Source organism: Sinocyclocheilus grahami, unplaced genomic scaffold (assembly GCF_001515645.1).
Source record: "Sinocyclocheilus grahami isolate Dianchi unplaced genomic scaffold, SAMN03320097.WGS_v1.1 scaffold241.1, whole genome shotgun sequence".
Lineage (NCBI taxonomy): Eukaryota > Metazoa > Chordata > Actinopteri > Cypriniformes > Cyprinidae > Sinocyclocheilus > Sinocyclocheilus grahami.
In genome coordinates, this window is record NW_015505420.1 from 891,441 (window position 1) to 905,021 (window position 13,581).

The 13,581-nt window shown below is 40.2% G+C and overlaps 1 protein-coding gene across 1 annotated transcript in view; it reads right to left on the reverse strand.

The window, feature by feature from the left end:
* Positions 1 to 643: 643 nt before the first annotated feature.
* LOC107597940 (nucleus accumbens-associated protein 2-like) overlaps positions 644 to 13,581 on the reverse strand; it is a 52,857-nt gene continuing 39,919 nt past the window's right edge. Inside the window, exons 2-6 of the mRNA XM_016289151.1 lie at positions 12,766 to 13,543; positions 6,337 to 6,513; positions 5,781 to 5,886; positions 4,924 to 5,021; positions 644 to 1,911 (exon numbers count right to left, since the gene is read on the reverse strand). Coding sequence (XP_016144637.1) covers positions 1,403 to 1,911; positions 4,924 to 5,021; positions 5,781 to 5,886; positions 6,337 to 6,513; positions 12,766 to 13,510 — 1,635 coding nt within the window. The 5' untranslated portion in view covers positions 13,511 to 13,543 and the 3' untranslated portion in view covers positions 644 to 1,402. The remainder of the gene's footprint in view (positions 1,912 to 4,923; positions 5,022 to 5,780; positions 5,887 to 6,336; positions 6,514 to 12,765; positions 13,544 to 13,581) is intronic.

Consider the following 13,581-nt stretch of genomic DNA (forward strand, 5'->3'; position numbering starts at 1 on the left):
GTATTTGCACTTAGTGTAAATAGCATATTGCTAAAAATACTGCTATTTTCACTTAGTGTAAATAGAATCCATTGCTAATAAGAGATTTGAAAAGGCAGAAAAGAAAAGTCCGGCAAAAGGCGGGATCGAACCCGGGTCGATCGCGTCAAAAAGCCAACGACACGCGCTTATCCATCTGCTGTTCTTCGGCTGGTTCTTCCCTGTATACATTGATTAAAAGATGTCTCGTCCAGTCAGCGGTGAGTAATCCCAAACCAATGGCGCTGTCTCAAACTATACCTACCTCTTCCGGTTTGTCTGATTTGTCGTTGTGTTTTCTGACTTGTTATTTTGTTTTCGAATTTGTCATTGTGTTTTCTGACTTGTTATAATGTTTTCTGAATTGTTGTTGTGTTTTCTGAATTGTTATTTTGTTTTTTAGACTTGCATTTGCGTTTGTAATTTATTTTGTTTTCAGAATTGTGATTTGTTTTGCACTTCTCGCCCACCGTACAGATGGACTATTTTGACGATGTCTTTCATACTTTTCTGGGCCTTGACAGTGTTATTTACTTGGCAGTCAATGGGACAGTCACAAGCCTCCTGGTTTTCATCCAAAATAGCTTAAATTGTGTTCAGAAGACGGACAAAGCTTTTACGGGTTTGGAACGACATGGGGGAAAGTGATTAATGACAAAATTTCATTTTGGGGTGGAGTAACCCTTTAACATTCAGTCTCATCCACTGACCAGTTCTTAAAATGTAAGATGTATATAATCATACACATGTACGTATGACGTGAAAGTATGTAAACTGTGCACGTTTTGCAAGCTATTATTGAATCTGATTAAGAAAATAGTCATTTTTAAGTGTTTACATACTTAATCTTATCGTGTTGATCTTATTATTTCAGGTCTACATTACTCCTTTCAATCCGATTAAAATTTAATTTGGACTGACAGCAAGTAGTCAGATTTAGCCATCAATCTGATCACAAACAGATTATTTGGATGCCTGTAAACATACACTGATGTAGCTACATGAACGTCAGTGGCCCTTGTAAAAGCTTCATCCTCTTGATTTTGGGGTGTAAAGTGATCTGGTCATGCTTTAGTGAGATTCACTGCTGTGTTTATGGCAAAGTGATCTCAAGAACGGAACATGCTAAATGTAATATAATGTTTCACAATGAAGGTCACCCGCCGTGCCACTGGCGTTATTTCCTCACACGACCCGTGACTTCTGCACTCTGGAGCACATGATGATGAACGTCCTGCCACCGTCCGACTGGAAATCCAGCATTTGCAAAATCAAATGCATGTGTGTTCGTGTGTTCTTCATGATCGATGCCTGTGTGTGTTTGATTCCTCCTTCAGTGTTTATTCACATGGTGGATATGAACTGAAGGCCGGGTTCTCCAGTCTCACTGCCCGTTTACTCTCAAGCCGTCCACAAACTCCTCCTCCTGCTGCTGCCTGTCAGGGGGTGTGGTTACACTGGCCCTGCCCTCAGTTTCGGACTTGACAGGCCCCACCCCCAATGTCCCGTCGGCGCTGTCGGTCTGGGCCTCTTCCTCCTCGTCCTGCGTCTCCTCCTCGCCTCCATCCCGTGGGATATCGGGGCCGTCGGCATCCAGTGGTAAGTGAGTTCTCGCGGCTTCCTTGCGCTCGGTGTAGAGGCTCAGGCCCGAGGATAGCATGTTCTTAAAGTCCGGCTCGAAGGGCAGCTGAATGCCCACCGGGAGGCCGCCGATGCCCAGACTGATGCCTGCCGCCACCGCCGAGCCCTGGTACATCTCCATCCCATCCGGCAGCATGGACTGGATCTTGGGAAGCCAGCGCTTCCGCACGCGCCGTGCATTGGTGCACATGTCGGCGGCGATGACATTCATCTCGCTTTCCTTAAAGTTGGGCGCAAAGTTCTGACAGTAAACTAGAAAAAAGAGCACATATTAATTGCTTGAAAGAGAAGAAAACTAAAGCTGTATGATTTGTGTGCAATAAGGAACAGGAATTAAAGGGGTCATATGACGTTGCTAAAAAGAACATTATTTTGTGTATTTGGTGTAATGCAATGTGTTTATGCGGTTTCAGGTAAAAAAAACCCCATTATTTTCCATAAAATGTACATTATGTTTTCTCCTCTATGCCCCGCCTTTCTGAAATGCGTCGATTTTTACAAAGCTCATTGTTCTAAAAAAGCGAGGTGTGCTCTGATTGGCCAGCTATCCAGTGCGTTGTGATTGGCTGAATTCCTCAAGCGTGTGACGGAAATGTTACGCCCCTTAACATACTGTGATGCCATCTCCCAACAGAACGAGACTCAGTCCAGCTCCTCTGCTCGTGCACATCCCATCATCTGTTCTCTTTTAGCAGTTCAGTCAATGTACTGTTAGGAGTAACTGAATAACTCTGGGATCGCAAACATAAAACCATGCATTTGTGATCGGAGAAATGACAGGCTTGAGAACGGCGCGGCCGGTGGATTCGACGAAGGAGCGTCCGGAGCTCTTGCGGCAACCACATGTGACGACCCCGGGCTGGACTCCGCTTCGTCCACGGTGAAAGCCGATCCGGTGATCCACAGAGCGAAGTTGTTGTATTTCCTCAGCAACCAGCACGGATCAGCTCTAGGCATGACGAAGCAGATATCGTCCTCTTTTGGAACGCCAAACAAAGTAGTTTCGCTTTCACAATGAATCACACAGTGCCTTCACGACATGGTGGCGGCAACAACAATACTACAGCGAGAATAAAAGTTACGTCTTCTTTCTTTGCGTGGCCGGCGTTATGCAAATCTCCCCACATAGTGACGTAGATATGTGGGGGCCTGTTAGAACGAGCCGTTTTAGGTAGGCGTGGCTGACTCTTAAATTTTATAAAGAATATCTCTTTGGATTTGAGACTTTAGTCTTTGCAACTTTACAGATTTTCTTTATGCACTTCTTTATGCAGCTCGTAACACTTCAAAGAGAAAGGAAAAATTGAAATAGCATCATATGACCCCTTTAAGTAATTTGTGGATTAGTGTGTACTGGAGATGCGAACCGTTTCAAACGATTCAGTTCGATTTGGTGAACAGGTTCACTATGAAGATTCGGTTAAATAGAACGATTCGTTCGCGATTCGGACATCACTAGACGAGACAAAACCAATAAAACCCATTACAAACGAGGCATTTGTTGCATCCAGTGGGGACATAATTACTGATTATCATGACTTGTACTGTCTTTTTACACATGGCGTATCGCGCTGCATAAACATAAAACCATGTCTGCATTTGTGATCGGAGAAACAACAAACAACAAGCGCTACTCTACACTGCTCAAAACTCCCAAATGATTTCAATATAAAAAACGTACTTACAGGCTGTGAGTCAGAAGCGCCAGACTGTCCTTGCAAAGTTGGAACTGCCCCACTTTATAGAAACAGCCTTTGAGCACAGATGCATTGTAGGCTAGTCTGCAGGTTCAGGAAACAGTCCTCATCCTCCATAAAATGCGCTGCACACATCTGAATATTTGGGTTGAACTGTTCTGGAACTGTTGTAAATACAACTTAACCACTGATTTCTAGTTGTGTCCTCTTTTGGAAGGCCAAACAAAGTAGTTTCGCTTTCACAACTAAACACACAGTGACTCCACAACATGGCAGTGGCGGCAACAGCGAGAATAAAAGTTACGCCTTCTTTCTTTGCGTGAACCATTTGGGCGGCGTTATGCAAATCTTCCCACATCGTGACGTAGACATGTGGGGGCGTGTTAGATCGAGCCGTTTTAGGTAGGCGTGGTTGACTCTTAACTTTTATAACGAATATCTATTTGGATTTGAGACTTTAGTCTTTGCAACTTTAAAGATCTTCTTTATGCACTTCTTTATGCAGCTTGTAACATCATATGACCCCTTTAATAGATAATGTTGAATTCAGACACTGCTTGATTATACTGCATACTGAAAATGTTTTTGCGAAGTTGCAAAAAAGGCATATATTACCTAATTTGACGATGCAGAGTTCAATATCAACAAACCCTTTACTTCATGTACAACATGATGTAAAGAATGGATTATAGAAAATCCATTCTAAAAAACATTTATGTCATAATGATATTTTCCCCCATTTTAAATTCTTATTCTCCAATGAAAGGTTCAATTTATGTGAATTTTTAAATAAAAGTTCAAAATGATTAACAATGCAGATTTATTTTCACAGCCTTCTTTGATCATATTTACCAAGGGTGCCAATAATTCTGACCACGACTGTATATATATATATATATATATATATATGTGTGTGTGTGTGTGTGATTGTGTGTGTATCTGCTTTAATGGCTTATCAAAATAATGAAAGCAGTCAAATGTAAAAAGTTTTAACATTACTTTTTTGACATTAGTATTCATTTAACTTACAATATTCAAATGAGTGGGAAAATATGTTAAAATACTGCATTTAATGTCAAAGAAACTTACATAGATACAAATGTAGAAATAAAGAAGCTTTTTCACAAAATCTGTAATTTTCTGTGGCTATTTTTTTTTCTGTGGCTGTTTAGATGCAGTAAAAGCAGAAAACATCTGCTCATGTTTGCATTTTCTTCTGTCGCTATCCATAATTCTGACCTTGAAATCAGGTTCAGGCATCAAATAATGTCATGCATGTGAAAATGGGCTGAGAGCATGAACAATCTGCTCAGATCCAGACAGGAATCATGTGTTTGTGGTGTTTTTTCTGCTGATTAAGGCAAAATACAAGACTTCTTCACCATACTAATGGTTGTCGAAAGCAAAGCATAATATTTTGTAAAAAAGCACGACATGCTTGAGCAAAACAGACCCTATTTTTGGAATCAGAACACAAAATGATTTAAGAAATAATTATTGGATTTCATTCAGCAGATATGATGCAGGGCGGTGTAATGAATGTGATGACACATAGAGCATAACGTACATTTGACAGCATTCAGGACTCGACTGTCCAGTGGTTTTCGGCTGGGGTCACTGGTTGATGATCGGATCCCTGTCCCACAGCTGTTTGCTAGAGTGTTCCTGCAGATTCAAAAAGCAGCCAGCAGAAGGTGCAGTTGAGAGCAAAGCTATGAGACCAAAACACTCAATATCTCAATAACTGCACTGCACATAACTGTACGGGTGTAACGGTACACAAAATGATAGTTCCCTATGCAAGTCATTTCTTAAATCATGGTTTGATACGCTTTTTGGTACAGCATGGGGAAAAGATAAAACATACAAAAGTGTTTCGTTTACTGAACAAACTATGAAATCTTTAAATAGTCATTCAATAAAAAAGTCTGTCGTTACTGCTGCAGCACATTCTTCATACTGTTTATGGTGCTAAAAGCGTAAGAGAAAGCATAACGTTCAACGTGGATCACGTGTGCCTTGACAACTAATCACATTACAGCTTTAATGTCACTGAATTTCTTTGTGCGACAGTCAATCACTGTTTGTGGATACCATAGAAATAAATGAGAAGTGCCGTAAACTTCGCAAAATTGTCTCTGGCGTCAATTATAAAACAGCACTTTTTTCAGTGTGAACTCTAAAAATATCTCAGTCCAAACATTAGCCAATAGGCTGTCGATTCATTAAACGATAAGCTGTTTTCCCACAAAAGCAGCGTATTTATTCAGCGTAGTGAAGCCTCTCCTCCACTGACATCCATTCATAAACCGGCCTTTGGTGTCCATCCCTGCGTACTGCAACATTACACAGTTTTGCTAATCTTGTAGGCTTGCCTTAAAGTGGCTCTGGATTAACAAAGATTAACAAAGTGATGACACACACCTGTCAAAGAAGGTGGCGAGGAGCCTGCGCAGCAGCACCTTGTGTTTGACACCAGCACACAGATGACAGTTCATCAGCTGACCTCTGGTCATGAACACACCTGTGCCTGAACAACACACAACACAGAGACATACGGCAATAACCAACGGCACTGGAGAACATCAGCACAGGGCAATAGGTTTAAACTAATAACTATTAACTAATTTTCTCACCATGTTTTCCTCCAGCTGATTATTCACAGTACATTAGGACACTTGTTTTGTATTACAAGTTTTCTGAAATGTTATGTTTAAATATGCAAATTAGGCATGATCTAATTAAATAAGCATTCATTTGCATACATTTCCAGAACAGAAATCTGAATGTTGGATAAAGCCAAATAAAGCCTTGTTCGATTTAGTTGACATCTTAACATTTCCAGAATTTTGGATTTCTCTTTTTATTACTACATAAATCAATTTACACATAATCTTTCAATTCCTAATCTGAATGTTCCTGTAATGCTTGTGTTATCTCTTGCTAACTTTGACAGGGCTGACTGAGTGATTTCACCAACCTGCCACCAGTTCCAGTTTCTCTCCGGGGTCTCCCTCCGTGTAGAGTTTGGGATGGCATCGGTAGCCGATCTGACTGATGAGACTAGCGGGCAGAGCCACCAGATCCCTGCGGATCAGCACACACGAGCGGTTCTCCAGCGACACTGGCATGACCGCCATCTCCGGCTTCTCTGCCACTGGAAGAAACAGAAACGGAGTGACGAAAACATTCAGAACCTCTGATACGGCCTCAAATCACGATAAGTCATGCTGTGAAATCGATCCTGAAGTTTGAGAACTCGACACTGTTTGAGTCCATCTAAAGAGATACTTCTAAAATCACTTTTAAAGAGCTAGTTCACCCAAAAACAAAAATTCTGTCATTAATTACTCACACTCGTGTTGTTCCAAACCCGTAAGACCTTCGTTCATCTTCGGAACACAAATTAAGATATTTTTGATTAAATCTGCCCCTCCCATAGACAGCAAGGTAACTACCACGATCAAGGTCCAGAAAAGTACCAAGATGATCGACAAAGTAGTCCGTGTGACATCAGTGGTTCAACTGTAAAGTTACGAAGCTACGAGAATACTTTATTGCGCAAAGAAAACAAAAATAACGACTTTATTCCACATTTTCGTCTCTACTGCGTCACTTGTGGACGCGCGTTCATGACGTCATAACGCCGGATCTGGATCAGCGCCGGCGCCGCCACACGCTCGCGTCATGATACTGTCGTGAACGCGCGTCCACAAGTGAGACGAAAATGTGGAATAAAGTCGTTAGTACTTTTCTGGACCTTGAACGGGGTAGTTACCTTGCTGTCTATGGGAGGGTCAGAGAGCCCTCAGATTTTATCAAAAATATCTTCAATTGTGTTCCGAAGATGAACGAATGTCTTACGGGTTTGGAACAACACGAGGGTGAGTGATTAATGATAGAATTTTCATTCTTGGGTGAACTAACCCTTTAAGAGTTTCAGGCCCTGTTCTGCACACTGTAGAAAATATTATATACACTCAATATAATCTATTTACTTTAACTCATCAAAATCATTTAACCAATCCAAGGTGAGACACTACAGGCAAAAACAGATTTTCATGCATCAGTCAATTTTGAGATTTTGGGCGATTTGGCATTTCATAAAGTGTTGTTTCAAATTAGTGGAAAGACACATCTAAAATACACTTATAAGTGTTTATTTTATTGCACTTTATCTACTTGCGACTATTGATTTCATTTCCAATCCATATCAATTCAAAAGTTTGTTTCTCCACTTCAGCAGCACTTACATACACCAAATATTGCTATATCTATATTCTGAAGGCTTTTACAGAGGGGTTTGTTCATATATCATTCGCTCTGATTTAAAACTATTGTTTTTTCCTAAAAGCATGGTGAAAATGTATTTGTTTTCTGTCTGTTGACAGTATTTCCTGATTATCTAGAGTAAAAAAAAAAAAAGAGAGAGAAATTCAAAATCCTCTCTGGAAGAAACCTGCAATATGTCAACAATTTTCAACCTGGCTTTATCTTTAAATGTTAAGATTTAAATTCTGGAAATGTATGCAAATTAGTCTGCATTTAATTAGATAATGCCATATTTCATAGCATATTTACGCATAACATTTCAGAAAGCCAATACAAAAATATCGGTAGCACTTTATTTTACAGTCCTGTTCCCCATGTACATACTATGTACTTATTATAGTAATTACAATAACTAGGTAATAACTGGGTACTAACCCTGAACCTACCCCTAAACCTAACCCTACCCCATGTAGTTACCTTATATTACCAGAACTTTCTTAGGTAGGTACACTGTAAGTACACGTACTGTAAAATAAAGTGCAACCAAAATATCAGTATATCAGTAATACTGATATCTATTATTTATTTATCTGTATTTATTTTCTTTACCTTATTCACCTGGTAGAGCCTTGCCTTATGTTTTTGGAATTCAACGACACAAGATTTTTAAAAAATGAGCTATATAACTTGTACAGCCTATTTGATACTTAAAAATGTAAGTTAAGTAGAATTAGGTAGACATTTTTACAGTGACTCTATTCGGGGGAAGTGCCTGCTCGTCACAACTCAATAAATCTCTGCACTGGCACAACTAATAGAAAAGTTCTGCTTCCCATTTGTCCTTCAGTCCTTAAACTGACACTCGCTAATCACACACACACACACACACACACACACACACACACACACACACACACACACACACACACACACAAAAGATGTGCGAGCTCTCAAATAACCCACAATGTGACCCTCTGGAGCGGTGACTGATTACAGACACAAGCTCCTGTACGGCCGCTTCTACAGTCAGGACAGATCTGAATAGTTACCAAACACACGGGACAAATCAAGACAGGAACTCTTCTCGTTCTAACCGATAACACACAGCAGACAATAGATCAACATGGAGGAATGTTCATAACAGGCAGCATTTCACTCTGAATTTGACCTTTCAGCTCACTTTCTTCAAACTCTGACTCATTAACCTCAGGCTCTTTCTCATGAAACGCTCATGTGTGTCTCCATATACTACTGATGTAATGAACAGCAAACCCAACTTACATTAGCATAACAACTGTTACAACAGAAAGTTGGTGTTTTTCCATTGGAATATCATTAGACAGATGCAGCAAATTTGCATGGTTAATACAAAGAATTATACCTAAATTTAGCTTTAAATATGTTCTTTTTATCTCAAAAGTAGCCTGTTCTTTCTGGGAGAAAAGTCCTGAATTTATGATTTGGTATTTCATAATTTCATAGTTGAAGTGAGTGCCGCCATCATTTTTTACTTGACTTCTTTTTTACATTTATATTGGCTTCAAAGCTTAATAGCTCAACTTTGTTTTGGGAAAATATTTTTTTCTGAAAATGATTGATCTTGGTTGGCGCAAATTATGGAAGCTTATTTCCACCACAACATAAAAAAATAATAATAATACAAAGGCAATTCTGACTTTTGATCTCACAAATCTGACTTTTTTCCCCTAAAAAAAGTCAGAATTGAGAAACATAAATTGATCTTTCTGAGAAGCGGTAATTTCCTTGCAATTTTGAGTTTTAATCTCACAATTAGTTTTTGTTCTTTTACACGCCATGGAGTAAAAAAAAAAACAAAAAAAACTAATTGTGACTTTTTAATCACACAGCTCTTACATTTTCTCAGAATTGAGATATAAGATATAAAAAAGTCAGAATTGTGAGATAAAAAAAAAATTATGTTTTTATCCCAATGGCGGAAACAAGGTTCCATACAAAGTATGAGAAAACGGAAGTAACATTTACTAATTCGGGCCACTATTAGTCATTTTTGCCCTGATCTTTTTTTCCATTTTTAATGTATCAAGGTTGGTAAATTTGAAAGTAAAATGGGTTATTATTAAATTTTAATTATGATATGTGATTTATTAGCAATATGTCCTGAGAATGACCCTCCAACTATGCTTTAGAGTGAGTGCATTCTGAAGAAAGCCTGTATCTCTCCACACTGTAATAATACATCAGGTTATCTTCAGCACGTGTCTCTGATATCATGAACCACCCACGTTCTCGCACGTTTCTTTGCTGCCTGTTTTATGCCTCACAACAGCATTTTTGACAGCTCACTAACAATTCTGACAGTCGTTATAATGAATTGTAAGCTCAGGGATGAAACGGCCATTACAACTCACTGCAGCAGACATCCTGAAATATAATTAGGTGCATTAGTTTTACTTTTGGCTCTGGCTCATCTTAACGGACTGTCCACTACTCTAGACAACTTCACACGCTGACCCAAAGTAATGAGCCTGTAACCTATTTAACAGCAACGGAAGCAGCTTCTGGTTTAGTAGTGAATGATTTAAAATGATCCCAGAGGATATATAATATATCCTTTATTCCATTGCTAAAAGTAGAGTGGTGTGTTGCATGTAACACTACCATTCCAGTTTGGGGTCAGTAAGATCAAGTTTCAAAGAAATCTCTTCTGCTCACTATTTATTTAATCAAAATACAGTAATAAATATTGATAATATATTGTAATGCTGAATATTATTACGGTTCAAAATAGCGGTTTTCTATGTGAATATACGTTAAAATGTAATTTATCGCAGTCTTTAGTGTCATCTGATCCTTCAGAAATCATTCTAATATGCTGATTTGCCGATTATTATCAATGTTGAAAACAGTTGTGCTGCTGAATATAATGGAAACCGTGATATATTTACATTTTCAGGATTCTCTGATGAATAGAAAGTTCAAAAGAACAGCATTCATTTGAAATTTGAAACCTTTTGTAACATAAATGTCTTTACTGTCACTTCTGATTGATTTAATGCATCCTTAATTAATTATATTAATTTCAAAATTAATTTTGAAAGCATCAATTTCTATAAAAAAAAAACACTGACCCCAAACTTTTGAACAGTACATAGAAGAAAACAGACAAAAATTATTTTACTATATATATTATCATATATACTATCCTATACTGTACTATACTCAAGGCTCGACAATAAGGAAACGAAACACACAGCGTCTTCACAACATGGCGGCGGCGTTGGCAGCAACAATAAAGTTACGCCTTCTTTCTTTGCGTGAACATTTGGGCGGTGTTATGCAAATCTTCCAACAACGTGACGTAGACATGTGGGGGAGTGTTTAAACGAGGCGTTTTAGGAGGGCGTGGACCAGTCTTAACTTTTAAGTAAAAAAAAAAAGATAAAGAATATCTCTTTTGAGGTTTGAGATTTTAGTCTTTGCAACTTTAGGGATCTTATTTATTCACGAACAACTTGTAACACTCCAAAGAGAAAGGAAAACTTGAAATCGCATCATATGACCCCTTTAACTGATATTTAAAATGTTGATGTCATATAAGCTTATTTATTGGAATACAAGATAACATGAGTCAAAAACAAAGATAACAACAACTATTTCATTTTTTGTGGCAGGGCCAGTGAAACTGTTGGCAGGGCAAGTCAAAATTTGAACCACTGGCCCGACTGGGCCAGTATAAAAAAAATCCTTAGTGTTGAGCCCTGTATACTCCATAAATTATATTGCATATACAGTGGGTACGGAAAGTATTCAGACCCCCTTAAATTTTTCACTCTTTGTTATATTGCAGCCATTTGCTAAAATCATTTAAGTTAATTTTTTTTCCTCATTAATGTACACACAGCACCCCATATTGACAGAAAAACACAGAATTGTTGACATTTATGCAGATTTATTAAAAAAGAAAAACTGAAATATCACATGGTCCTAAGTATTCAGACCCTTTGCTCAGTATTTAGTAGAAGCACCCTTTTGAACTAATACAGCCATGAGTCTTTTTGGGAAAGAGGCAACAAGTTTTTCACACCTGGATTTAGGGATCCTCTGCCATTCCTCCTTGCAGAGCCTCTCCAGTTCTGTCAGGTTGGATAGTAAACGTTGGTGGACAGCCATTTTTAGAGACATACCTCTCTCACCAAGGCTCTTCTCCCCCGATAGCTCAATTTGGCCGGACGGCCAGCTCTAGGAAAGGTTCTGGTCGTCCCAAACGTCTTCCATTTAAGGAATGGAGGCCACTGTGCTCTTGGGAACCTTAAGTGCAGCAGAAATTTTTTTGTAACCTTGGCCAGATCTGTGCCTTGCCACAATTCTGTCTCTGAGCTCTTCAGGCAGTTCCTTTGACCTCATGATTCTCATTCGCTCTGACATGCACTGTGAGCTGTAAGGTCATATATAGACAGGTGTGTGGCTTTCCTAATCAAGACCAATCAGTATAATCAAACACAGCTGGACTCAAATGAAGGAGTAGAACCCTCTCAAGGATGATCAGAAGAAATGGACAGCACCTGAGTTAAATATATGAGTGTCACAGCAAAGGGTCTGAATACTTAGGACCATGTGATATTTCAGTTTTTCTTTTTTAATAAATCTGCAAAAATGTCAACAATTCTGTGTTTTTTTGTCAATATGGGGTGCTGTGTGTACATTAATGAGGAAAAAAAATTAACTTAAAATGATTTTAGCAAATGGCTGCAATATAACAAAGAGTGAAAAATTTAAGGGGGTCTGAATACTTTCCGTACCCACTGTATATACTATACTATAAATATATTACATTAAAATAAATTCTTCTGAATATCAGACCAACACATATTCCGCCCAAAACATTATCAGTCAGTGTACATTTTATCAGGATTACATATATACTACTGTAATTGAAACTGAGAATGTTGCAGGTTATCAAAAGGCAGAATTCATGAAACATTAAACTTTCCCACGTGTTGGCCAGTTTCATAACTGGCACGTTATCGTTTTCAAACCATTTGCCACATGTCGAGCAGTTCATCTCTAAACAAACATAACCTCATATGTTCAGCTATCATTAGCCTGTCATTCAAATCATCAGAAGTGAGTTGGACAGAAGTAGAGGCTGCTGTACCTCCGTAAGGGTTGGCCGAGCGGCCACACATCTGGCTGTAGGTCTCGTCTGCGTCGAACGGCTCTTCCTCGAACTCCTCGTCTTCGTTCTGGTACGATGTGGGGCTGTCGGTGGTCGGGAGGCTGGACGCTCCCGGACTGGAACGCTCTCCGAGATACGCCGGCGCCCCGGACGGAAACGCGCCCCACGAGAACAGCGGCATGCCCCGTCCAGAACGCGTCCCGTCGCCCCTGCCGGCTCGTTTGGCCAGCGGCTCCTCCAGCTTGATCCTGCGAGCCGGCACCAGCGGGTGGGTGCTGGGACTCTGTGGGCCCGAGTTGGGCTCATCCATGGAGGCCGTGGCTGAGTCGCAGTGTGGCGAGTTGGCTTTGAACATGAGGTCCATGCCACGCTCCACAATGTGCTGGATCTGCAGGTACCCGGCGGTGTACATCACGACCAGCTGCTCGCTGGCGGCCATGGTCAGCTTCCCCGTGTAGCAGAAACTGAGGATCTGCTGGAAACAGGCCGGCGTGACGGAGGACGGCAGCTCGAACTGTGCTTTGCTGCTGCCGCTGAACAGATCGCGGAAGTACAGGCTGCTGGCGGCCAGCACGGCGCGGTGGGCCTTGAACGCCTGGCCCTTCACCACGATGGAGACGTCGCAGTACTGGCCCTGCAGCCGCTGCTCATTCAGGGAGCCCAGCACCATGCTGCCGAAGTTAGGGATCTCCATGTGGAGCATCTGGGACATGGCGGCCCGCATTCACACCGTAGACAGAGCCAGAGAGATGGTCATCTGGACAGAGACGAGACACAATGAAAGTGAGATTCGGC